Source organism: Gallus gallus, chromosome 3 (assembly GCF_016699485.2).
Source record: "Gallus gallus isolate bGalGal1 chromosome 3, bGalGal1.mat.broiler.GRCg7b, whole genome shotgun sequence".
Lineage (NCBI taxonomy): Eukaryota > Metazoa > Chordata > Aves > Galliformes > Phasianidae > Gallus > Gallus gallus.
In genome coordinates, this window is record NC_052534.1 from 59,426,882 (window position 1) to 59,454,144 (window position 27,263).

At 40.7% G+C, this 27,263-nt stretch overlaps 1 protein-coding gene across 9 annotated transcripts in view; it reads right to left on the reverse strand.

Moving 5' to 3' along the window:
• Nucleotides 1–27,263, reverse strand: part of NCOA7 (nuclear receptor coactivator 7) — an 85,510-nt gene that overhangs the window by 12,816 nt on the left and 45,431 nt on the right. For 5 of the 9 annotated variants that reach the window (NM_001012878.3, XM_040697137.2, XM_040697139.2 and 2 more), the window contains 7 exons: nt 14,956–15,035; nt 13,985–14,092; nt 12,943–13,044; nt 11,750–11,875; nt 9,759–9,943; nt 7,315–8,378; nt 5,623–5,791 (listed from right to left, as the gene is read on the reverse strand). In NM_001012878.3, the coding sequence (NP_001012896.3) occupies nt 5,623–5,791; nt 7,315–8,378; nt 9,759–9,943; nt 11,750–11,875; nt 12,943–13,044; nt 13,985–14,092; nt 14,956–15,035 (1,834 nt within the window). Of the gene's footprint in view, nt 1–5,622; nt 5,792–7,314; nt 8,379–9,758; nt 9,944–11,749; nt 11,876–12,942; nt 13,045–13,984; nt 14,093–14,955; nt 15,036–15,807; nt 16,121–26,465; nt 26,653–27,263 lie in introns of those variants that run through there. The other 4 variants (XM_046938863.1, XM_040697144.2, XM_040697145.2 and 1 more) reach the window with 4 other exon arrangements.

The following is a 27,263-nucleotide window of genomic DNA, read 5'->3' on the forward strand; positions in this document are numbered from 1 at the left end:
AGCCCACTGCACCTGCTTGTTGAGGCCCCTCTGAATGGCAGCTCTGCTCTCCAATGTACGAACACTCCCCAGATTAAGTGTCACCCCCAAAAGTGACACGGATGAATTCTACCCCCTTGTCTTCATCAAGGATGCAGACATTAAACGGGATCAATTGCTAAGGAATACCACTTGTACCTGATTATCACTTAGACTAGCTATCGACTCTGAGCAGGACTGTCCAGTTTTTCATCTATCTTGTTTTCTATCTGTCTAGAATACCTTTCTCCAATTTAATTGTAACAATACTATTGGAGACTGTAGTGAAACCCTTACTGAGCGCATGGTTAACAACACCTCTTGCTGTCTCTTGGTTCACAAAGCTTAATGTCTCAAGACAGAAAAGCTACGTGGTTTGCCCTTGGTAAATCTATAATAGCTGTTTCCAATCACTTCTTGACCTCCGCATGCCTGGAAATGGCTTCCATCAGGACCTGCATCATAACAGCCCCAGGGGCTGAAGTGAAGCCAACTGGCCCATGCTCCCACAGATTCTTCTTGATTTTTATGAAGATAGTTGCAGTAATTATCTTTCCAGTTATTAGGGATCTTTCCCAATTATCATTGCCTTTCAAAGGAAGACAGAAAGCAGCCTTGCAATAATATCAACCAGCTGCCTCAGTACACTCAGAGTATTTCCTGTCAGGCTCCATGGTCCTGTATAACCTCAGTTTCTGTAAGTAATCTATAAATAAGTTTTCCTCCACATGGGCAAATGCTAAGTAAATCCAGACACTCCAGATTTAAGAAGCAGCAACATAAAATAAGAAATAGGTAACTGTAGAAGCGAGGTAATTCTGAAAGAGGATGCAGAGCATCCCTTCTCTGTAAAATTGTAACATGACATTACGGCCAAAAAGAACTGAAGACAATTCTTAGATGGAAATACTGTTGCTTGTGGAACTCTCTTACAGCCAACCTGACAGCTGCAAATGAATGTATCCCTAGATGTCAGTAGCTGTTTTGGTGATCATATGCTTATGAGTGTGTCATGTAGTAACAAGAACAACAACAACAACAAAAATCAATAAAACAAAGTGCTTGGACAGGACCAATAGTAGTAATCTGAAGTTAATAATTTAAAAAAATCTCTAGGAAATCAAATAAGAAATGAAAAATGAAACACCAATTAAAGAAAGGGGGGGAAATGGGAAAAAACACCCATGGCTACAGATAAGTTAAAAGGAAACTGAGTACTCTTACAAGTATATTCACAGTACTGAATACATACAGGAACAAAACAAATGTAAAACAAGAAATTTACAGTGAAGAATATGAACTCAGTAGAAATCTCACTTTGGAGAGTAAAGAACATTACTTCAAAATCAGGACAGCAAATCCAGAAGTATTAGAGATTTTTAAGCACTTCACGGAGCAGCCTGATTCCTAAAAATTGTATTGGCCATACTCCTTGATAAGAGTAATATATTAAGTTACCAGTAGTCATTTGAAAGAAGAAAATCGCTCAACAAATACTTCTATTTTATACCTAAACAACTACTATTTGCAAGTTTTCAATAATGGTGATGATGAAATACTTTGTATAGAAGCTAAGAACTACATTAAAGAGAAGATATTTCGGTGTGTTGTTTTAAGTTATCCCTACACATGCAGTCTATGTCTAAAAGCTTTGTGAGCTGGGAATCAAGTCTGAGTAGGTAATGACAACTTCAGTATAACCTAAAATACCGGGGCAGCTGTCAAGGACTGGGAGAAAACTAGCATTGAGTGAACAAAACTGTTCAAGAACAGTGGTAATGAGATATATAAGTACTGTAACGGCAATGTCCTTGACATAATGGAATAGCTGAAACATCCCTTCATTAATCAGAATGGGAATCTCAAAACTAAACTGTTTAGATGAGATCCTTGCTTTGGTGTCAGAGATTAGACAGGTAGCAATACTATAAGCTTAGGCTTCCATAAGATTTCCAATATAACATAAAAAAACAACCCATAAAAATCAAGGAGGCAGGAAGCCAAGACAAAAAATGAATTTTTGAAAAATGAAACGAGGCTCAAACCCTCCATGTGCAAGGTCTTGCACCTGGGTTGTGATAACTCACACTGTCAATACAATCTAGGGGGCTAAAGGATTGAATACAGGCCTGCTGAAAAAGACCTGAGGGTACTTATGGATGGGAAGCAGAACATGAACCAGCAATGTGCCCTTACAGCCCAGAAAGCCAACGGTATCCTGGGCTGCATCAAAAGAAGCGTGGCCAGCAGGGTGACGGAGGTGATCCTGCCCCTCTACTCTGCGCTGGTGAGGCCTCACCCGGAGTACTGCATCCAGATGTGGAATCCTCACTACAGGAGAAACACAGACCTATTGGAGCACGTCCAGAGGAGGGTTGCAAAAATGCTCCAAGGGATGGAACACCTCTCCTCTGAGGACAGGCTGAAAGAGCTGGGGCTGCTTGGCCTGGAGAAGAGAAGGCTCTGGGGAGACCCGATAGCTGCCTCTCAGTATTTAAAGGAAGGCTGTAAGAAAGAAGGAGGCAAACTATTTAGGAGGGTCTGTAGTGACAGGACAAGGAGAAATGGCTTCAAGCTTAAAGAGGGTAGATTTAGGTTGGATATAAGAAAGATTTCCTCCCCTCTCCCCCCCAGTAAGGGTCGTGAGGCACTGGAACAGGCTGCCCAGAGATGTGGTGGATGATCCGTCCCTGGAGACATTCAAGGTCTGGGACTGAGCAGCCTGATCTAGCTGTAGCTGTCCCTGTTCAGTGCACGGGAGCTGGAGTAGATGACCTTTCAGGGTCCATTCCAACTCAAATGATTCTAATATGATTTAAAAGATTTACTACTTGCCTGAGGAACTTCTCAGTGCTAAAATGAGAAAATCATTTGTTAGGATGCAAGTTTGTAAAGGAAGAAATTCCATATAGCTATCTTTGTCCCAGCACAATACATATTCCTTTGGAAAAGCTTGAGGAAACCTGAGTTACCAAATTACTCACCTGCCACAGCTGCTCAAAATCTAGTAAGCTAGAAAAATCAACAGTCCATTTAAATACCTATTTAAATAAATCATAAGAGCACACACACTTACCCTCTAACACCATAAGCTACACCCATTGCAAGACTTCTCAGCAAAAGAACCGATCTCCTCATTACTGTCCAAAAGCACAAGCGAGTGCCTCCCTGCTCAGAGGAACAGTTAATGTGATGAGAAGCTGCCCGAGTGTAGGTAATCCTTATGTAAGGCAACGAGAGATTTCCATCTCTTACATTACGTGCTAAGGTAAATGCCTCTGTGATTAAGCAAAGCTGCAGAGAGCAGTCCCAGAGTCACTGATTAATGCAGCAGTGTTGCTCAGGGTCGTGACTGACACACTGGACTGCTCTCAGTGCCCTGTGAAGCCACATACCAGGGTAGAACTAGAACAGCAGGCAAAAGAAAAACAAGATTTAAGCCTAACACCCTTAATAAAGGATACCAGCCTAACATTTTTCTGTGTAATAATGTTTCTGGAGGCTCTCATAAAACACAAAGAAAAGCAAACCAACACAATTACCTTGTGTGTCCCTCACCCCCCACCATGCAGCTTTTTCAAAGCCTGCCAAGGACACGAAAGCCACAGACTGTTTACACAGGGAGCAGCAACTCTGCTGGGAACAGCAGATTATGGGGCTCAGGGTGAAAACGGAGCCATTTTCGCAACTGATTACAGAAGCTGTTTTAACAGCAAACAGTAAAAGGCCATAGAAAAGCACAATTAAACGAAAATCAGAAGATGTAACTTAAGCAGTGATTACTGACATGCACACTAATTTCTTCACAATCTCATTTTTTCTAATTGTTACAAAATACGAAGACACTGCATGAGCTCCAGCAACCATGGTAAACAGAAAATGTTTTATCTATGTTGCTTCAGGGCTAATAAGGCAAGAAAGGTATTTGGTGATATTTTCATACATAACTATACTCTGCATTCGGAATAGTATTTAATTTATTACGTTATTTTGATGTGTTGTATCAAAAATACATTGCAGATCTATCCCGAATGGTCGATTCTCCATGATACTCTCAAGCTGCAACACTAACAAGTACATACTATGTAAGATGGCACAGGCCACGCCGTGAGTGAACAGGAAGCCCTATTTAACCTGTGGTATTAAAACAATCATGCACAAATAGCACAAGAATGAATCAGTCTTAATGCTTTCACCAGTAATTTTGAGGATCCAAGCAGCAGGTGTGACAGTAAAGATTCGTCTTCTCAGCCAACATGGCCAAATACTGCAACAGCTCACCCCAGAAATGACTTACAATTCTGAAGACTGAAGTATAAATCAATTGCCAGTGTTTAAGTTTATATATAAATTAGATCCCCTTGATAACCCCAAAATTTCTGCTTATAAAATGACAAATAGAGATGCCATTTTCAAAGTTTGTGTTAACAAGTTTAAGATTTAGCTGTTACACAGGATAATTATAAAAGATTACATTAGTTCAGCAGCTTTCAACATTAGACAAACTATCTCCAAAGCAACAACTGACCTTCTATTATATTACAGCATCCCTTCAACTCCTTGACGTATTTACTCACAATCCAAACTAGAATTTTCTAAGCCCACACTTCTGAAATCCCTAAGGAGCCGAGTACCAGGTTCAGCAGATAGCAAGCAAACCCAAAGCTACCTTCAGCAACACTCCTGATGGCCACATTCCAGCTGGATTAAACCTCTCCCCCTCCTCCCTATGTCAGCAACTTCCACACTACTTGTCTGCTTAAAACACTCATTTCTAACATATATGGAATAAACACTTACATTAATACACATGCTACAAATCTGAAAATATTCAGAAAAAATATTTAAAAAGAAAAATTAACTGCATATCACACATTCAGATTCTTTCTTCCTAGCACCTAATTCACCAGAAGTGTGATCACTGATTTCCATCTGTTGGTTCATCAGACCTGAGAGATGCTCTATCCCCCTTCTAGCTAGAGGAAGACTAGCAATTTGATTCCCCGTAGTCAAGGAAATATGATCTATATGGAAGATCACAGGCCTTAACTGGCCTTAACTTTTTTTCCCCCTACAGCATTACTTGTACATAAGGGCACATAGAGCATTTAAGTGGATTCTGTCACAAAGGGATGTCTTATTTTATGGGTCTGAAGGCAGAAACAGTCACACCCATTCAGTTAGAAGTCTCTCTCTTTTCCACTCTATGTCCTTTGCTCACATGAAGTACCTATTTTTAACACTGGCACTTGAGTGCATTCCTTGACATTTGCAACTTCTCCACTTTTCCCCATTTCCTCACTCCCCAGACTATAGCCAAAACCCACATGATCCCCCAAGTGTTTTTATCATGAGATACAAGCATGTATACCACCCTTTTCAACCTTCACACGGCACTCAATGCCCTCTTTCTCACTGGGAACTGTATATTCCTTTATATCTCTGGCATGCAATAAAATGAGGATACATCCCTCCTCATTTCAGCGTTCTTGTTGCATTTTATACCTTACACCGCAAAGGGAAAGTCAAATTCAGCTCCAGAAAGCACTATGCCTTTAAAAATTAGGAGATGGATATATTTTCATACTACATGCTGCAGCTTACCTTTCGCGGGGAACAGCAAACCAGTACTCTGGTTGCTTTATCTTTTTACTGTACTGTTGAGACACGGTGGTGCTCTGAGACACAAAAGACTTTCTCATGGGTTTGCCTACTTTAATGCACAGAAACATTGGAGGAGTCTTGCTCTTCTCCTCTTTTGAAGGAAGCATATCTGAACAAGAGACAGAAGAGATGAGCTGTTCGCAAGACAGTACAACTACCGCAGTTGATAAAATATCGGCACAGAGATCGATAACCTTGTACAAAAGATGACTCCAAATTATCATACACTGCATTAAACACGTCATTTAATAGCCAGACTGCTTTAATAAATCCTTGCTCATTCTAAACTGTGTTTATTTATTTCCATTTTATCAGGACCGTATCCTCCTCGGTTGTAGAGCTGAGTACAGTAGCACTGTAAATTAAATCATTAAGATGATTGGACTGGGTACAAACTGTGACATGAAGCAGGCAAAGAAGGGGGGGACTGTAGGAGAGAAGACCTTGACGACCTGTCACCATAGCCAGCCCAGCAAACCTCACCACAGCCAAAGGGTAATGCGATTGCTGTCTTGTCTCCTGCTAGATCCCTCACTCCTACCCCAGTGTTTGAATGAGGCCAGGAAACCAATCCCACCAGAGAGTAACTTCACACACACCAAGCCGAATCAGATGTTCAGCCATAATGGTCAGACAGTCATATCAAAATCTTTTGTCTGCACGGGACAGGTAAAGCGAAATAGTTGCTTGAATTCCTTAAATTGCCAATTTGACAAAAAAAAAAAGTTGTTTATTAAATGGTAACCTCAACCACACTGAAGTTGTAACAGCCATTTTAGGAATATACATACAGCCATCTTCTGTTGTTTTTTGGTGATGAGAACAATCACCAAGTACAACTACTGAGACACAGGGAAAAGGAAAATTATTTTAAGAGCAATTGACTTCCACTTGAACTGTCCTGCACTACCTCATACAAATCAAGGAATTATGCCCATTAGCTCATTAAACCAAAACTCTGAGATGGACTCATGCTCAGATGTCCTGAGTAGCAGTAGAAATAGCAATCCGTGAACATGCTACTTTAAGATTTCATTTTGTTTCTTGAATTTTATTCACAATAAACCAATCACTAATTAAAATGAAAGGATCAGTAAGACTCTACATATACTCCTATTTATCACTTCCCTAGAGGCCTCCATAGCATCAAAGACACCAGAAGGATACTGTGTCAAGATTACTTTGTAACAACACAATACTTAAGATTCGATTAGAAGAAATACATTGACTAACTTCACTGAAGCAGAAGTTACTGACAGATAAGCAGTGACAACTCCTATGCCACGACGTGTCCTTGTCAATATTCCAACTGGATGACATTTTACTGTTCTTCTTAAAGCCAGTAAACAGTAGCAAAACTTACAGGACATAAGGCTTATGTAAACAGTAATCACTGAATATGGAAAGAGGACATAAGCTACTTATTAAATTAGAAACTTAGGGAGCCTGAAGGTGCATTTTTTTTTCTTCTAAATATCATAAAATATGAAATTATAATATACAACAGTAAAAAAAGAGACCAAGCATTACATATATAAAAGAGGAAATTCAGAGCAGAAGGATATCAATTCAAAGGTTACCGTCATAACGCTGTCCAAGTCTCAGAGGAAACAAGGATAACCAGAGACCTACCTTCAATTGGCACTTGAATTTTCTGCAGCAGCCACAGTCTGACCTCTGATTGATTGTCTAACTGTGTTTCTTGACAGGTCTTGTCTACAGCTGGTACTAATGAAGAGTCCAGAGACTCTTTGAGATCCTTTTCCTCTGCTGCTGCTGCGCTGCTTTCTAATGAAGGTGCTTTCCTTCCAACACAGCAGGAATCAAGCTCCATACTTTTAACTGTATGGACTTCATCAGCTTGGGACTTTGAACAGCTAAGTGTAAGGTCTATACCAATTGCTTTATTGTTTTCACCTTTCTGGATTTCAGCCTTGTGCAAGTCTTCAGATGACTGAGACCCACTCCCATCTTTATTGAGATAAAATTCTATAAGTTTATCTTTCTCTAGCTCTTTCTTAGTGTCCAATGCAGTCTCCACCTTACCTGTTGGGGAACTGACACATTTGTTTACTTCTGGAATAACATCTTGTTTTTCACATAGCTCTAAGTCTAAATCAGCTTTAGGTTCAACACTGTCCTTTTTTTCCAAGGAATCAACTGTGAAGTGCTCCTGGACTTCTGTAGTGGGTTTGGTTACCTGCTGCTTCGTTCTCCCCAACTCCCTGGGGTCAGCCAACAAGCCTTCCATTAATGAGATTTTCCTGTCCAACCCTCTATCCATAGGAGATGGCACCTTTTCCAGATCAATGAAATCATCCCCTCCTCCTGAAAGGGAGTCTTCTTTGGTTCTGATGTCTGAAACATTTTTTTCTTCAGAAGGCTCCTTGACATGTGGATCTGCAGCAAACTTTTCCAAATGTTCAGTGGCAGTGATATTATTATAAAACTCCAGTGACTTTGATTTAATTGAGCCTGTACTCTCGGATGACTGAAGAACTTCAAAATCAGCAGACTTTTCTTTATCTGAAGGATTTATCTGTTTGGCACCTGGAACGTTGGGTGAATCACCATTCTGTTGCCTCTTTTCCTTGCTAAGGGATTTGAATTTGCTGAAAGGATTGATATCTTTCTCAGAGGAAAGGTCTTCCCATTCTCCTGGCCTGTACAGAGGACAAAGATCCTTTGGTATGTCACTGCCAGGTAAAATGATGGATGTACACAGGATGTTAAAAGCAAAATGGAAACAGAAAAAAAAAAAAAATGAAAAAAATGAATAATACATCAACTTAAGTTTTGAAACTCAACTAAAAATTACTTTCTCCAAAATAAACATACACCAATAGAAATGAATGACTTTAAAGAAAAAAAAATGTGGAAAGGAAAATACCAAACTAAAATGAGTAGAACACTTTGCAGACTGTGCGACACAGGTGGAGAAATGGTGCACACAATACAAATGTACAAGTTATCAGAAGCTCAGTAACCAAAAATACGGGACATGTATTTAGCTACTGGAATTTCATTTCATCATATTAGTATTATTACTTCCCACACTTGAGAATTGTCAGGCTCTGCTCTTTGGTAGTTCAGTGGTTTTTCATGCTCCCCTAGTCAGTAAAAATGCATTTTTGAGAAGAAAGCAATTCACAGATAAGATATGTTTTCTGCAGACATAACTGGTAACAGTTCATTTTTTTCTTTTACCCAGCACTAAGTTATACTATTTGAATGCAGACTCCCACAGATTTGTTTTCCATTGTGAAATGTTTTAAATGTCTTGCATTAGAAATTCTTAAATCCAGCAGACAACAGCAAACTGCATAACTGCATAAGCTCCATCTTACTGCTAAAAAGTCTGAGGTGAATGAGAATAGAAGATTTTCATCACTCAGAAGTTAGTTGGTAGGCAATCTGGTAATGAAGATAACACAAGTATCTAGAAATTTTTTCTTGAACTAAGAAAATGGACAAACGCAGATGAATTTCACTTAGGAAGTAAGTATTGCCCATAAGGACAAAATTTTGCTTAGAAGAAATTAAGCAGTGGTTACACCACATATAAATTAAACTAACATCTCCTCCGTGCCCAGAAATCTGTTATGTGGTACAAATTCTAACAACCAAAACTCTTCTGAATTGGTTCTGAACTGGAAATATTCTACAAAATAATATTTTTACAAGTCCTGAAAGAGACAGTTAAGGTGTTATCCTCAAAAGTTATAAACAACCCTCTCAGAACTATCCCAATGCCACATGAAATTTTCAATTCCAGTGAAATATCCCTACAGACCAGATGGTGCAGGAGCGCAACCGTGGCACAACACCAATGCTTTAATTAGTATTTTTTAACCGGTCTCCTTTGCACTGGCATTCTCACACTCATAACCCATTTCTCTTTACCTCCACTGAAGTCTTCTAAGAAGTAAGCAAAAGAACATACATGAATCATTCACTTGCTGGCATTTTTCTCCCAGTTTGTTTTATTCTGTTGCATTAACTCCCCTCCCCCACCTCCTTTCCATGACCGTTAGGGAAAATTTACTAAAGTAAGTTCAGGAAAGAACACTTCTTACGATGGCAATGCATCTTTAATTTTCATGTGAGAGATGTCATTGTAGAGAGCTATAGAAACAACCTCCTCCATGGGGCAGATTAGCCCATATTCTTCGCAGCCATTCTCAATTACCAGAGGATCAGATTTATGAGGATCAAACATGATGTTGTTTGGAGTTACTATCATGACTCCTCCGACTACACCCTAAAGTAGAAGAACAAAGAGTTAGCATACTAAATATATAGTTAACTTATCATAACTTACGAGGTTTTTGTCCACTAGACTAAAAAAAAAGCCAACCAAACAAAAAACCTCTCTCCTGCCTTTTTTTATACCACTGTCATGCAGTGTTTGATAACAAAACATTTTTCCAATTGCATTAAGTCAGACATCACAAGCAGAGTAATGAAAAAGATTTCTTAGTGACACTCAAGTTCGTGTCTGTTAAGGAAGAACATCTGAACTATTCAACTTTCAATGTTGACTGCTACAAGCTAGACTTACAGACTATTAATGAGACTCAGACAAAACAGGGTAGAGAATTTTAAAAACAAACAAATTCATCTGAGCTACAGCTAGTCTCATACAGTGTATGTATTTATATGAAACTAGCATACCTGAAGGCAATCTTCATCATGGAAATGTCAAGATTACTGTGCTAAGTTGAATTCCAAATCATCTTGATCTGGAATTCCAAAAGGTACATGCAGAAAGCTTCTACAAATAAGTACCTATTATGAAGTTGTTTCTTCCCTGGTACTACTGATCCAAGCATATTTTCCACAATTGTAGAAGATACATTTAATTTGCTAAAATGTGACCTAGCCATCGATTTGATAAGAGACTGCATCAGTCACCATCCAGCATTCAACCTCTGACACATGACCATGTTTCAAGCTGTCCCACATTCCACTGCTTTGACTGCCAATGGCTGTTTCAGTCCCAGGGCCAAAAAACAGTATGTGCCCTTTGCACTTAACAAGCACCGCACAACAATGCAACAGTATTGTCCTAATTTACGTGCAAGAAATCAAGTAGCCCTCCACTGCTTTCTACAAGACAGGAGACTGTAGAAATTGCTGAATAATTAAATACAGTCCACATCCACTTCATGCAAAAAGAAGTCAAAAATGTGAAGTGTAAAACTATTCTTAGAAAAGTCATAGGATTAGAGGGGGGGAAAAAAAAATCTTTAAACTACACTGGTTAGAACCACCAGAATTATCAATTTCAGAGAACCTGAACATGCAAACTTGCAGACACGTCTATCTGGAGTCAAAAACAGCAGGCATATGAAAGTAGACAGCAAAAGGATTGCAACCTTGAGAAGAGAACACGACCAAAGATACTGCACAAATGTTATGCCCTCTCTCCCAAAATGGCTGCTGCAAAATTTTGAGTTACAATCCCAGCAAGAACATGTATGTCACAAGAATGGCTCCAAGGAAAAGAAAGAAAAGACCTTGTGCAATGTTAACCAACGTTAAACTTTTTATTAGAGTTTGTGTGACATTCGTTAGTAAGTGCAGAATCAACCTGGTCACATTTGGAAACATTGATTTGGAAAGAGTTAAAATTTAGCTTAAAGTTGTAAACGAGATAGACAGACATGTGCTCATCTCTTACAAAGCTGTTGCACAACTTGATGCAACTGGACAACTAATCCTGACTCGTCTGAGCTCTGAATTGTAGTTTTCTGTGTCTAGCAGTACGCTCTGAAGCAGATATTTCTGGTTAAGGCATGATAAAGGAATGAAGGTGGTTAGAAGAGCTGCTCCTCCATAAAGCGGCTATTATTCGAAACTTTAAAGAAGACAATCACACCACATATTGCCGGGACAGCAACAAACACAGCAATGACAGATAAAGCCACCACGACATCTACATTCTTTGCAAGCATACAGTATGCCTGGCTCCCACAGTACTCATCTCTCACTTAATCACACAGATTTTGCATTCAAAGAATCTTAAAAAAGAAAAACACGTCCCCGGAGCCCAAGTTCCACATACCTTACCATCTGTGAAGTAACGACAATTCATTTTTAAAAATTTGACCACCACAGGCTCATCCTCTTCTGAAGTGGAAGACAGGACTCTCTCAACCGGTTTGAAGGCCTTTCTTGCCAAATCAGCATCCTTAAAAAAGAAAAAGCTTAGTGCAGAGCAACAGGACCAAATAATCTACTTTAAATTTCGGGCAACTAAAAAAAACAATCCATCTAAACTGACACATTTATTTATTTATTTAAATTAAAAGGAAGAAAACTGGTGATCATGCATACATAGATGCATACATACACATAATGAAGTATGCGGTAAGGAAGAAAAGTCTTATAATACAAAAAATTCTTCCAAATAACAGGCAAGAAACTCAAATGTCAAGTCCAGTAAGTCTACTGTGTTTCAATGAGGTACTCTCATTAAGAGAGGACCAGTCCTGCTACCCCATCCATGCTGAAGGTCTCCACACACAGTGCACCCCACTGGCACTGGTGTGATTCCTATGCAGAAGGCACAGAGGGGTAGGACTAAAGTTAAACACAATGACTCACTCCAAGCTTCTCTCCATTTTCTCTCTTAAGTAGTTATAAATTTGAAATGTCTAATTGCTCCATTACCAGCAGATGAACAGCTAATTCCCTGCAAACACCAATTACAACCACCCTTCCAAGTAAAATGAAAGTTCAGCTACATCAAGGCCTTTCACAAAGATTAAATCCAGCGGTCTTGTCTTATATGGGTACAACCATAGTACACTTGCTAGCTAGAAATTGACTGCTCTGGCAAACTAGTATTCCCATGCAAAGAGTTCTCCACGAAGGATTAAGGCTGCAGAACAGAGCAGAAAGACTGCAGAGCAGTACAGAAATCTCCAGGGTGAAACAGTAAATACTTCTCCACATCCAACTTTCTATTCTTTAGAAACCACACACAGTTTCCAACTGCTATGATATACTCTGGGCACAGCTGATCTTGCACGTGGTTTCTCTGCTCAGACAGAACCCTTAATTTTGATTATTGCAAAGTGGTAAAATTTGTACTGCAGCACATTAAAATATTACTTAACACTAATTAATCACACTACGCATGAGGTCAGAATTGTAACTTCAAAAAACAGCTATTAACACAGCCCTGAATCTCAGCTTCAGAATCAGAAAACGTTTTGTGAACATAGGACTAGTGTGAACCAACATCTGACTTACAGGGAGTTTATCATATTCGGCATCCGATGATGAAGGAGAAATGGGAGCACCAGGACTGAAAGAAGGCAGCCTGGCAACACTTGTTTCTGGTACAAAGAGAATCTAAATACCAAAACATGTAAAAACATTAAGATTGGTTTTAAAAAGTTACTCATTACAAATACAGTGTTCTACTGGAAGGACAACTCAATATCGATTGTTCGTGATTGCAGTACACTTAACAACTTCAAATACTAGAATCCTTCCACATTAGTGGTGATGGTGGAGTATGTGTAGCCTAATTGCAGAATCTAGTTCTGTGTTTTGTTTTGCAGAACAAGCAAGAAAATAACCCACTTTCCCATGCAAAGAGGACCTTTTTTCCCTCCAAATCTGTAATCCCATTTTCCTCTGCAACCACAAAACTAGCAGCTGAAAAATGGTGTAAGATATTGAGAAACAAAATCTTTTAGCTTATCCCAGCCTTTTGGTATATTTGTCTTTTTGGTATTGCTATTTCTTTGTGCCTCAGTTTTCCCATCTGCAGATCAGGATACTTCAGACCCTTTGTGTCTGCGATGTAAGAACAGAGATCTACTCTTCAGGAGCCATGTATTAGCCTTCATATTTGCATTTCCTTTAGTTGACTCTCTCAAAAGCAGCCTATTTCCCATTTTACAGGAGACTGACTCATCTCCAGAATAATAGCAAAGAGCCATTTCAATTATTGCATCTAACTCTCTAATTCTTTAATGCATCATGTAATATAATTTATCTAGGCTTTCTATGCATTCTGCTCTCTTACAACAGCTCCATTCCCCTCTCGAGCTTTAGAGTTGCCTTAAAGCTTTAGAGACAGCAAATAAATAACAGACATCAGATATAGCAATTATAAAAGTACACCTCCCCCCACCAGCTGCACGTAAAGTTGATGTTTGAGAGATTTAAATTACTGTCCATTATCCTTGCATCTAGGTACCTAAATATATGCAGAAAGCAATAAAAAGCCTTAGATGCATAGCAAATAATTAGATTTCAGGTATATGAAACATAAAAGATTTACCTGGCCTGGAACAATTGTATGCGTGAAAAGCTTATTGAGTTCCACAAGCTTGTTTGGGGTGATGTTAAACTTTAATGCTATGCTGTTTATGGTGTCCTGATTTCCAGCCTGAAGAAAGAGGTGAAGCTTAAGATAAAGGCAGCAATCACATACAGTGTAACAGCTGGACTGTAACTATCTGTTTGCAGGGAATAGATTTGATGATTGAACACAATCCTTTTCTAACAGATTATATGATAAGCCAAAGTCAATACAAAAAAAAAAAAAAAAACCCACAAAAAAACCCCACCTCTCTCACACTTTGCAATAGATAAAAAAATGGAGGTGCGTTATAGATGCCCCGCTCATTTTGTCACAAAACTTTAAAGCAGCAGTACCTTAGTTAGAGCTAGAATGGCAAATGGAGAAAGGGGACACACATTGGAAAGCCCATTACACCTTCAGCAGTCCCAGTAAGTCAGACCCTTGTTTTGTTCCCAGCTAGGACACAGCATTCTATAGTAACATTGGGTGTGGGAGGATCGAGTGCAAGTGCTGTTCAGGGACCCTGCGTGACACACAGGGACTTTCCGTACAGATTCTCCGAGCTCTGACAGCTCTTTCAGTGCTCCTTAGAGAAAGATCGCACAGTCACCTCAGTATCAAGCACACGCTTGATGCCCCTGAGCAACACTGAAAGTATTTTTCAAAGTAACAAAACCAATTATCCTATTACAGGGTCACACTGCAGAAATGAAAACAGGACTGGCAGCTGTGAGAAAAGGCAGAGCACCTGGGCTGAACGGCAGGTCTGGATGCAAGCCCGGCTCTCCTCACACAACGGTAACTGGAACAAATCCTACTGAGATACATACAAACATATCATTTAGTATTCATTTCATGCTTTCTGCTTTATGTCTCTGGCTCACTGTCAACCTCAACAATTCCACTCTCAAGAAGCAGATACGAACAAACCACAGTGCGATACTTACAGTATATTCTATGGTACCGTGGGGCTTCTGAGAAACCATCTTCTTCTCTTTCTTTTCATTGGTTTTGTTTTGATTGTCATCTAAAGAGGGGAAAAAAAGATTATAATTGTCTTTTAAGACATTTGTGTATCAACATGTTTCAAAAGAGATTCACAGGATGTGCAAACTGTGGCTGCAAATGGAAACAGACACATCAAAAATATCTGTTAATTAACAGGCGTTGCAAAGCAGGCGACTCTTCATCAAGTGCAGCACAATTAGTGATCACTCAGGAACTCTGGAAGAATTCTGTACGTGATAATGTATCAATGCCAAGCTGCTCCCATGCTTTTCCATGATTACTGCACAATTCTGTTAATGGATATTAGCATTTTGTGTGACAAGCTACTATCATGGCTGAGAGAGAAGCTAACTTATGAAGATACGCAATGAAAATACACCGATCTGATCACAACAGATACTGGTTAACCACCATTTCACCACCAGTACTTCATATTTAAATGCTATTTTCAATTCTGAAGCTTGAAGTATTCCAGCAGCCCTGTAAAACAGGTGTGCGTAAAGCAGTAAAAGAAAGTGTTTAGTATAAGCACAAAGGTTGCTCAGGAGACATTTTCTGCCAGCAAATGCAGAAAACCCTAGCAGCGAACGCACCTACACAACCCCTTTCAGGACCAGCAAGGCACACACAGCACTTGGCAGCACAAGCAGGGCTGCTCCTTTTCACTCTTACCACAGCAGAGGGACAGCAAAACCAAGGACCAGAGAAGCCACTCACCGCCCACCCAGCCTAAACCCAGTGAGCTCCATCCTCATGGGCTCACCCTGCACCAAGAACCCGTGTCCGCCTACCTGGTGGTGGGGGCGAGGATGGTACACAGCCCCAGCTCCAGGAGCGAGGCCGAGGGGTAGAGAGACTGTGCATGGCTGCCGTGCGTGCCCCCAGCCACTCAGTGTTGCAGGTTGGCCTGGGTGGGAGAGGGGAGAAGGCAGGGCCAGGCCCGGAAGACCAGGTAGCAGGGCCCTGGGGACGCTGCCCTCCTGGGGGATGCTCTGCCGTGCAAACCAGCAGCTCTGGGGAGAATGCCAGGGGAGGAAGGATGAGGAGCAGCAAGGCAGGGCTCCTGGCTTGCATTCAGGCTGCGCTGCAACCTTTGCTATTTCCAAAGAGTGAGAGGCAGACAGTAGTAAAAAGAAGGGAGAGGGCTCATATAACCAACTGTAATGTACACAGAAAGAAGGGAGGGGCCCACAGGTGGGTCACACCTGGCCCTTCTGCAGTGGTTTCCACCTTGAGACTTGTGCAGGGACTAACACAGTGCTTTCAAAACACTGAGGCCACATACTCAGGGACCTTCTTCAGCCTGCCAAGGCCCACAAAAGCAATACTCAGTGTGCTCAGCTGAGCATACCTGCACGTAGTACTGCAGACACAACCAATGGTCTTCCCAGGACACTGCCATGAGAAGTGCCGTGGTTAACAATATTAGAGATAGCAATGCAAATCTTCCCATCAAGGAGGCAGAAAGCATGCGAGGACGAAATACACAGTTTAAATACGCATGGATAGCACATGTATCCTGAAGGGCAGAGATAGGATGAGGAACATTAGGACAATGCTGACTTTTTGCCAATAGTGTTTTGGAGCAGAACACTATTCAGTGATCTTGGTCATTTCATCTTTGAGACTAGAGATCCAAAGTAAACTTTTAGAAATAGCATTCTTACTACTTTTTTCTGACCACTTGCCTTTTCATCACTGCCATCAATTTACTCAGATCAAAGTGTACGGTGAAAGAAGGAAAAAGAGGGTAGTGACAAGAGTTAGGGATGCACAGTATTAAACTATCAAAAACACAATGCCAACGATGGCCAGAAGTGACAAATAGTAGATTCTTCCCAATTGCTGGTCACAATACTATCAAAAGAAACTCCCAACTAACAATGAGTTACAGAATCATAGATTCACCGTGGTTGGAAAAGACCTCCAAGATCATCTACCCCAACCATCCGCCTACCACCAATAATTCTCCACTAAACCATGTCCCTTAGTACCACATCTAAACATTTATTAAACACCACCAGGCATGGTGACTCAACACGCATGTTCCAGAACCTGACCACTTTTCCTAATACCCAACCTGAACCTCCTCCGCCGCAACTTGAGGCCATTCCTTATAGTCCTATCGCTAGTTACTCAGGAGAAGAGGCTGACCACCACCTCACCAATACCAGGATGCCATTGGCCTTCCTGGATACCTGGACACACTGCTTGCTTACGTTTAGCCAAACACCAACCAACATCCACAGATCTCCTTCTTCCACGCAGTCTTCGAGCCACTCTGCTCCAAGACTGTAGTGTTGCTTTGGGTTGTTGCAGCCAAAATACAGGACCTGACACACAGTCTTGCTGAATCTATTACATTGGTCTCAGCCCCGCAACCCAGCCTGTCCAGATCCCTTTGAAGGGCCTTCCTACACCCAGGCAAATCAACACTTTGTCCCAGCCTAGTGTTATCTGCAAACTTAGTGAGAGTGCACTCAATGCCCTCTTCCAGGTCATCAGTAAAGATACTAAACAGGACAGATCCCAGTGCTGACCCCTGGGAAACACCACTCATAACAAGTCACCAGCTAGATTTAATTCCATTTACCACTACCCTCTGAGCTTGGCCCTCCAGCCAGTTCTTTACCAAGCAAAGAACACACATGTCCAAGACATGGGCTGCCAACTTCTCCAGGAGAATACTGTGGGAGACAGTGTCAAAGGCTTTGCTGAAGTCTAGGCAGACTACGTCAACAGCCTTTCCTTCACCCACCAGGTGGGTCACTCAATCATAGATCCAGTTGGTCAAGCAGGACCTGCCTTTCATGAACCCACGCTGGTTGGACCTGATCCCCTGGTAGTCCTGAACATGTAATGTGATCTCAGTCAAGATGCTCTGTTTCCTGGAACTGAGGTCAGGCTGACAAGGCCTGTAGTTTCCCAGACTTTCCTTCTTGTAAATTGGAGTCACGCTGGGGATGCATTGGGGAACTACAGGCCAGTGAATCTCACCTCAGTGTCTAGGAAGATCATGGAGTGGATCCTCCTGGATGACATGCTAGATCACGTGAGGAATGAGCATGTGATCAGAGACAGCCAGCACAGCTTCACCAAGGGAAGGTCATGCCCAACCAATCTGGTGGCCTTCTATGATGGGGTGATGGCGTTGGTGGACAAAGGGAAGGCAACCAATGTCATTTACCCAGACTTCAGCAAGGCCTTCGACATGGTTCCCCACCCACATCCTTATCTCCAAGTTGGAGGGATGTGGATTTGACAGGTGGACCACCTGGTGGATAACGAATTGGTTGAAAGGCCACAGACAAAGGGTGGTGATCAATGGTTCTGTGTTCAGGTGGAGGCTGGTAACAAGCAGTGTCTCCCAGGGGACTGTCTTGGGTCTGGTGATCTTTAGCATATTCAGCAATCACATCAGTGATGGAATTGAGTGTACCCTCAGTAAGTTTGCTGATGACACCAAGCTGAGTGGTACGGATGACACAATGGAAGGGAGGAATGCCATTCAGAGGGACCTCAACAGACTTGAAAAGTGGGCCCAGGTGAATCTAATGAGGTTCAACACAGCAAAGTGCAAAAGTTTTGCACTTGGGCCAGAGGAATTGCAAGCATATATACAGACTGAGAGGAGCAATCCTTGAGAGTAGCCCTGCAGAGAAGGACCTGGGGTCCTGGTGTATGAAAAACTTAACATGAGACAGCAGTGTGCTCTTGCAGCTTGAAAAGCAAATGGTATCCTGGGCTCCATCAGAAGAGGAGTGGCCAGCAGGGACAGGAGGTGATTGTCCCTCTCTACTCTGCCCTTGTGAGGCCCCTGTACTGCATCCAGGTCTGAGGCCCCCAGTACAAGAAAGACAGGGAGCTGCTGGAGAGGGTCCAGAGGAGGGCCACAAAGATAATTAGAAAGCTGGAGCACCTCCCCTACGAAGACAGGAGCTGGGCTTGTTCAGCCTGGAGAAGAGAAGGCTGCAGGGTGACCTCATTGACACTCATAAGTCAGTCAGTCATTGTGGCACAGGGAGACATCAAAACAGTATGCCAATACAGATAACCTTCTACTCTACAGCTTACCTGCGAACAGATGTTTCTTTCTCCCTCACCTCACTTCCCTTGCAACATCTTATTTTTCAGGTACATTCAACTGCATTAGCTACTTAAGCTTGGAAATTATGAAGTATCATACAGTCAAAAGTTATAACCTACAGTACTGTTGCAAGGAGACATATAATACACTCCAGTTCTTGACTGACAGAATTGCAGGTCTGTTTGTTTAGTAGAGTCCCCAACAGAAGTGTGGAGCACTACAGTAAAGTGAGCTAGATACTTACACATAATTAGACATCCAGAACAGTACAGACAAACAAAAGGCAAAAGAATTCAAAAGGTGAGCTGAGCTTAGGATAAATATAATGCAGTGCTACTTTCTCTAGTAAAGGTCAACACATCCTTAAGAATCTCAACCGTTAAATGGCTTGCTTTTTCTTTCATGTCTACTAGCTATGTGCATAAATACATGTTGAATTTTGCAGCAAAACATATTCCAAGTTTATATTTGTGTACAGTGTTAATGTTTATGAACTTCTCAAAAAACCCCTTCCTTTGCACACTGGGACTGGTTATTTTCTAGAGATCTTTTTTCCAGAGTTTTATAAGCATCACTTAATTTAAGTAATTTTCCAAGAAGACAAGGGAATATTTCACACAGTATCTTCATTTACTTTAGCTCTGATGGATTAATTTGTATATGTGACAGATTCTGGTTCTTAAAATTAAATGTTTCTATAAAGTCTAAGAAGTGTTCATGCTGTTAGCTGAATGAAGAATTAAAGAATTGTCATGTCACCTCCTCCCATCTTCATAGTGTTGAAATTTCACAATTTTTCATTGCCTATCAAAACAATTACCGTTTCCTAAAACTAGGAAAATAGTTATATTTATAACTTTTAATAATCATGCAAATCATGATTAATAATAATTAAAATTATTATATAATAATTTAAAATTATATATTTTATAATATATATATAAATATATTTTTTATATATAAATAATGCAAAAAAGCTGACTTTTTCAATGCAGAAATACTACAAAGCTGACTCCTGTGCTGCCACAAGTTCACTTCCACTCTTCCTTGAAGGACACAAGTCAGGAAACAGTTACTCTGCGTGCTTTGAAGAGGTATGGAATGGGGTAAGCAAATGACTTCAATACCCACGTTCCAGAAACAAGAGACTGATGCTGCTGAGAGCCAAGTTTTGTCTCAAAAGTAATATTAAAGCTATTCCTTTCCATCCTTCCTCTCTCACAAAAAGACATCTTACATGCCTAACCTTTTGAAGGCAAGATGCCTGCAGCTGCTGCTCTCTTACCTACAGACTCGTAATTGCATAGGCCAAAAGATGCTGCTATGATATGTGTACCCCTGTTCTCCAAAACCACAATTTGACACTTCTTTTTCAGATTTTATTTTTTTATTTTTTGGTCCCACACAACAATGAACTCTGGATACCATCCTTACATTGGTTGTAACCACCTAACCAAGCGACAGCGTATTTTCCAAGGTGAAAAGCCTTCATTACTCTATGCTTTTGATTTTTCACATAAAGCTTTGAAATTATATATATATATATATAAAATCAGATTATCAGAAGAAGTAATTCCAGTGAATCCATTAAGTCTGGCAAATACTTCCCTCTCTACTTACTATACACTTAGCTGGGCCAAGGTCACAAACTACACTTTGCATGAAGGATTATAAAGTAGAAAACAAAAACTGACAGAGAAAGTAGAAAAACAATATATTACTTCTCCCGTTCTCTTATCCTCTCCAGTTTCTTCTTCATGACACCAGTTTGTTTTTTTTTTTTCTGACTGTTTGAAGGCAGTAGTCTGAAAGACACCCAGAGCACACACAGGCATGATGGAGGCTAGTCAGGCTTAAGCTCAGTAATCACATTTCTTCAAGCAGATGTGAATGGAAGAGATGTATGTCTTCACAGGCTCTGAAATCCAAGCCACTGGATGCTTTTTGAACTTGGACGTTTGCTTGGTGGTGAAGTGACTCAGAGTTCTGCCTCGCAAGTCTTCCTGCATTACACATATGCTGAACGTGGCATTGTACAAATATGATAGCTGACTAGGTGTTAATGCAAATGGAATCATATAGCATTTGAAGGAAAAGGGTGGAGTGGGTGGACTGTACCTCTGTATCTTTTCAGGAAACATGTAAAATAGGAATTATGCAAAAATAGTAAAATTAATCAGCAATGAGAAAAAGAATGCTAAGTGAGAACATGCAAAAAAATACATGCCTATTAAAAACTGATAGGTTTGGAATGGAAATTTTTCTGCCCTTGATATATTTATACCTGATTCAGTTTCCAAGCAGACTGTTCATATTTCATTTTGTAATCCTATAGGAAACCTTTTAAAAAAAAAAAGAGGTACCTAGCAGTAATTTGGAAAGCAACTATTGAAGGAGTAAGAGGTCAATCAGCTTGTTATCCAGAACACCCTGACGCATGATAGGAGAATTACACCTCTGCAACTATGAAAATAGCTGCATAAACAGTTGAGAATAGGTCAAGAAGCATCAACAGAATCCCGGGCTGCTTATGCCTGCATATGATGTGTCAGTGCAAGATACCATCTCCACTGCTGCTATGGACTAACCTGCAACTGGCTAGAATCAGCATAAGGAGCTATGACATCTGAACTGGCCTAATAGTTCAGCTGACGTCCAGTAATGCTATCAGAAACACAGAAGTAAACAAAGAGTTGAAGGACTGACCGCTTCCCACACTGGGTAAACAAACTCAGTAGCCTAAGAGAATAGAGGCAATAGCTCAGTTGGACCCAAAGTCCATTTTACTCATTAATTTCTGTCTCAGCAAAGACTTCAGCAGCATGCAAACAAATCTTTTCTCTGACCAGTTTCCTAGGCTTCCAGAAATGATGGATGTCTCAAGGTAAAGGAGCAGCATCCACAAGTCTGCCCAGTCTCTCGGTGCTCCAGAGACCCTCACACTGATCCTATGACAGTGAACCCCACAATATACCATTGTGCACTACATAAACCAGTGCTTCCCTTTTTCTACTTACAATTTAAAATTGATTATTTTCACTGAGCATCTTGATTAATATCATCTAAAGGATGAACAAATAAACAATCCTACGTCCCTTTCTGCATATCACATATTATGTCACAGATTTGCATACACCTTCCCTTTGTTATGCCATTTTTTGAGGTTGACTAATACTAGCATACTTCACACTCCTTCCTATTTCTCTCATCACAAAGGCTGTCTCCTTACTTTTTCTAATACTCCCTTCTTAAGATGGAAGAGGAAAAACCACATGCAGTTTTCAAGACGTAAAGGTGTCATTAATTTATGCAATAACATAACAAGGGTCTCCTTAAAACTGTAAGATCCTAGATATTTTTCCACATCTCTGAGTACTTCACTACCATTTTAGGACAATCCAGTCTTACATCTCTATGAAGAAATAAAATTACACTAGTTACAGCCTAACTGAGTACTAAGCACTAAGGATTGAAAAATTCAGGTAGCTCACAAGGATCTAAAAGGCAATAAACTCAGAGGAGGACAGTTATCACTTGCAGTAACCTAATCAGAACACCGCTTGAGAGATTACACAGACAAAGCTTCCTCTTATCAGTGAATGAGGCTCAATACCAACTATCTTGACAGAGACATAGTACAATAAGTATCACTTAAGTCATTATAGAGAGACGCAAAGAATTCAAGAATATGAAGGCCCTGCTTGAACTGGTTGAGGACCAAGAGGGGAGACAAATCAATTTATCTGAACAATTTTTTTCATGTCTACTTTCTAAACCAACATTTTAATAACATCCAGCAATGCTATATACACAGAGCAGCTGAATATAGGATGATTTAACTCTGCCTCCCTAAGCAATTTTCTTCTCATTGTCCTTGAACTATCCTGCTGAACAGCACTGATACTGAAATCACTACATGTAACAAAGCCCTGTTTTCAGCTATCGTCAAGTACAAGTGAACCTCACCTCCATAGGAGCTGTATGCCTATTCTGGGATACCCTTCACCCAATCTTAAGTCCCAGTGCTACCCAGAGATCACAACAGCATCTTCGGAGCAGATCCCATTCCAGCCCCATTCCCTCCTCTTAGCAAAAAGGATGCAGCTGCAGCAGCTAGGGTACTGGCCCATAAAGAGATTTTTAGGTATCTAGTCAGACCTATCCTCCTGAGGAAAAAAACAGCAAGGTAGATGGAAACATTTTCTGTTCAGATTTGGGTAGGGGACTGCTACCATACTACAAGGGGTAAAGAAGGAAAAAAAGCAATGCAAACCAACTTGCCAACACTATCATAGGTATCTCTTCTTCAGTTCTATTTCCACTTCTCTGACAACCTCCCGCCAAGCCCTCACCTTTATTTCTCTCTATTTTTCACTCTACTGAATCATATTATCATTTGGCTCCTCTTTCTCTGCTGTTGAAATCACTGGAACAATAAATCTGTTGTCATTCACCATGATCACATCTGTGCTTTTCTGTTATTGAAACTTCTGCCAAAGGAGAATGGTAATTCCTAGATCAATAAAAATCCAGCCATGTCTACTTTGAAATATCCATGCCCTTATAACTTTTCCCTGTTTTCATTAACAGCTGACTGTAGTTCAACACTAGCTATTTTTCAGGTATGTCTTTTAAAGAAATTAAGAGATCTCCAGAAAATAGAGGGCCCTAAAACAAAGTCACAGTGTGTTCCAATAACAAAGGCAGTAACTCCTTCTGCTATAAAAGGAGTTAGTGTTTTCAGCCACACTTAAGTAAGAATTCAGAAATTGAGATTCATGCAATATTCATACACTGCAGCTTCTACATGGAAAACTGAAAATATTTCCAAGGAGCTTAAATTCCTCTTACAGTTTCCTACTTCTTCCTTCACAAACTGTGGGTTTAGGTGCTCCAGTTTAAACTGTAGGGGCACAAAGCTATGTCATGTATTACAGATTTTAACAGTTGATTACAATCTGAACATGCTGCGCTACAATGCAAAGCAAAAGGAGATGCAACACAGGGAGGTATCGCTGCTCTTCTTTTGCTGGCAATTTCACATCAGGCAGAATGAAGGGGGACACAGCAGGGTACACAAACCCTGCAGGGACAGCGTGGAGGTACAAGAGCCTCACACAGCTCGCCAAGTGCCCTGCAACCAAGTGGCTCCCTTGGCTAAGATGGCAAGATGCACACCACAGCATTCAAAGTTTCCTTTACAAGAATCTGTTAGAAAAGCAGGAGGAGGAGGAAAGATCGAGTGAAAAAGGTCACTGAAGTTTAAGGGGAAAAAAAAAAGAAAGGACTATTTCAGAGAGTTTATACACTGCAACAGCCAAGAGGATTTAGGACATTATTGTAAAGAAATAGTGAGATGCAGCCAGCAGTCCAGTGCTTCAGCTCTAAGTCTCATCTGACAAACAACAGGGCAATAACTGAAGTGTGTTGAAGCTGAAAATAAATGCTGAAGAGTAAAGACTGGATGAGACTTTATACTGCATTATATTATATCGTCAGAAAGGAAACAAAGTTAAGATGATGCAGCTGGTATGAACAGCAAGTGCGTGCAGAGGGTGTCCAGCAACAGCAAGGATGGTGGAAAGCTCCTGGCACTGTAGGTGTTGTCTGAAGATACAGGAAGGATTCTGGTCAGATAACTTCATATCAGACAGAAAACAAAATCAATTTCTGTGGGCAGAGATCACTACTTCAGAAACAGGTCATAGTGATATTTACCAAAGCGCAAAAAGCCCACAGAGAAAGCAAGCTTGTGCCTTGTTGATGGAGATGGCACAAGCACTCCCTGGCTAACAGTGGATCCTGCTGGGCAGGGCAGCTTCTGCATCCAGCTCCTGTGCAACTCATCCTGAAGACGTGGAGAGGAGTGACTCCCAGGAATGCTCTCAGCAAGTGTTTCCAGGTACAAAGCAGCCCATTTGCAATGCGAGTATCAGGTGTTATGGGGCAGAAGGAAGGAGAGAACATAAAGAAAGAGTGGTGGGGTTCTTGTTGTAGCCATAATGGTCAAAAACAGACAAGACAAGGCTGTTGTAAGAAGTAATAGGTTTCTGACAGAACAATTAATATAGACAGAAAAAAAGGGAGAAGTCTTTGGGATCACAACTCTGCTTTTCAGGTCTGACAAACAGCAGGCTTTGTTGCTACGTACACGTTAAGAATAAGTTATGATATCTATCAGCTGGACAGGAGAAAAATGTTTTCCCAGCCTCGCAGCTGCAATGATCTTGTCTATCTTTGCCCAGAAGTAATCTGCATACACAGGCTTTTCTTTCTGTGAGAGGAAACACTGTCTTAAATGCTGCAAATCTTCTGTGTCCTAAGTCTCTGAGATAGACTGTGTACACTAGCAAACTTCATTTGTCTGTGGATCAAAATAAAGATGGCATCCCCTCTCAGGCTTCAGACAGAGCTGTGGCTGCTTTGAAACAACTGTGATAACTTTGTATGACCATAGGCATGTAAAGAAACAATTACCCTGAGCATCTCTGACAATAAGACAGGTAAGAGAAAACAAATCTCACTCCTGCCAATTACAGTTCATACCATTTATAAATCAAATCCCCATGCCACAAGCAAAAAGCTTCCATTAACAAAGTTCTCACAGACACACAAGAGTACCTCCTTATACAAGGCTGAAATACATACCAGGTTTTTTAAGCAAAAACCTAACAGATGTGAGGTGTATTATTAAACCATTTTCAGTTTTACTCTTGGAGGAGATGTAACCGATGCTGAAATACCAGTCACTGCTTCATTTTGTGTAGGATTTCCATCAGAAGAAAACAAAAAAAGCACTGTTCAGTTGTCTAAAATTCAATACAAAACTACACCTGTGATTCTCTGTGATCTGTCCAAGACTGAAGGCTGGTAGTGGGAAAAAAATTCTGTGCAGAGATGGTCCTACTTTACAGTGTAAATCAGGTTAATGTTTTTAAATATTTTTAGGAGCCAAACAAATATAAATCTGGGAATAATATATTGCAACTACACTTACAAAATGTGGAATTAAAATAGTACAGGAATTAATAACCCAAACTTGGGGACTTTCCCTATACAAGAGAATACTTGAGACAAAAGGGGGAAAAATGCAAACAGCTCTTCAATTATATGGTATTGAAAGCATGTAAACTGCAAACATTACTATACAAAGCTTTGAACTCAAAAGCAAAGTCAATACTGCTCTCATAGAAAAGCAAAGAACTTCTTTAACATGCAAACTCCCCCATAAGCAAATATCTGAAAGAAAAGGAAAGAATCAGCCATCAAGAACCATTTGAATTGGGTTTGGGGGATGACAGAGAAACAAGCAGGTCGAAGGAGGTGATTCTGTCCCTCTACTCTACTCTCGTAAGATCCCACCTGGAGTACTTTGCCCAGTTCGGTGGTCCCCAACACAAGGACGTGGAGCTGGTTTTAAACTGGATGAGGTTCAATTTAGACTAGAGAAAAAAAAAGAAACTCTTTACTGTGAGGATGGTGAGACGCTAAAACAGATTTGCCCAGTGAGGTTGTGGATGCCCCTTCCTGCAGCATTCAAGACCAGGCTGGATGGGACTTTGAACAATCTGGTCTAGTGGGAGGTGTCAATGCCTATAGCAGGGGGTTGGAACTAGATGATCTTAAAGGTCCCTTCCAACCCAAACCATTCTATGACTCTATGAAAAACCACGCAGCTACTCAACTGACTTCAGCAATGATACAGTGGCGCAGATGACCAGTTCAATACCTTACCTAATGTGCAACAGAAAAAAGTTCTACCATAGAGATGCGTGAGACCTCCGCTCTGGATTGCATCAACCGCATGTTATTTAGCAGTGAAACTTAGCTCTTCTACAGGAAAAACACAGGGGTATGGTTTCATAAGCCAAATGAATGGCTACTAAGGGGAGAGAAGCAGTTCTCTCCTTGCTTTTTATTTACTTTTTTTACCTTGGACTCTGGCTGTCATCTGATCCAAAAGAAAAAAAAACAACAATTCAGCTGCTTAAAACAAACAAGCAAAGCTTTTATTACTGCCGCTGGACAAGTGAACTGACTCCTTTACTTTACAATCAAATAAATCACAGTGACAGTTCAGAGAGGGAGAAGAAAATGAAGTTCAGAGCAGGGTTGGGAAGCAGAGGTCCTCCCTTTTCAGCGGCAGTGAGGTTAATTCAC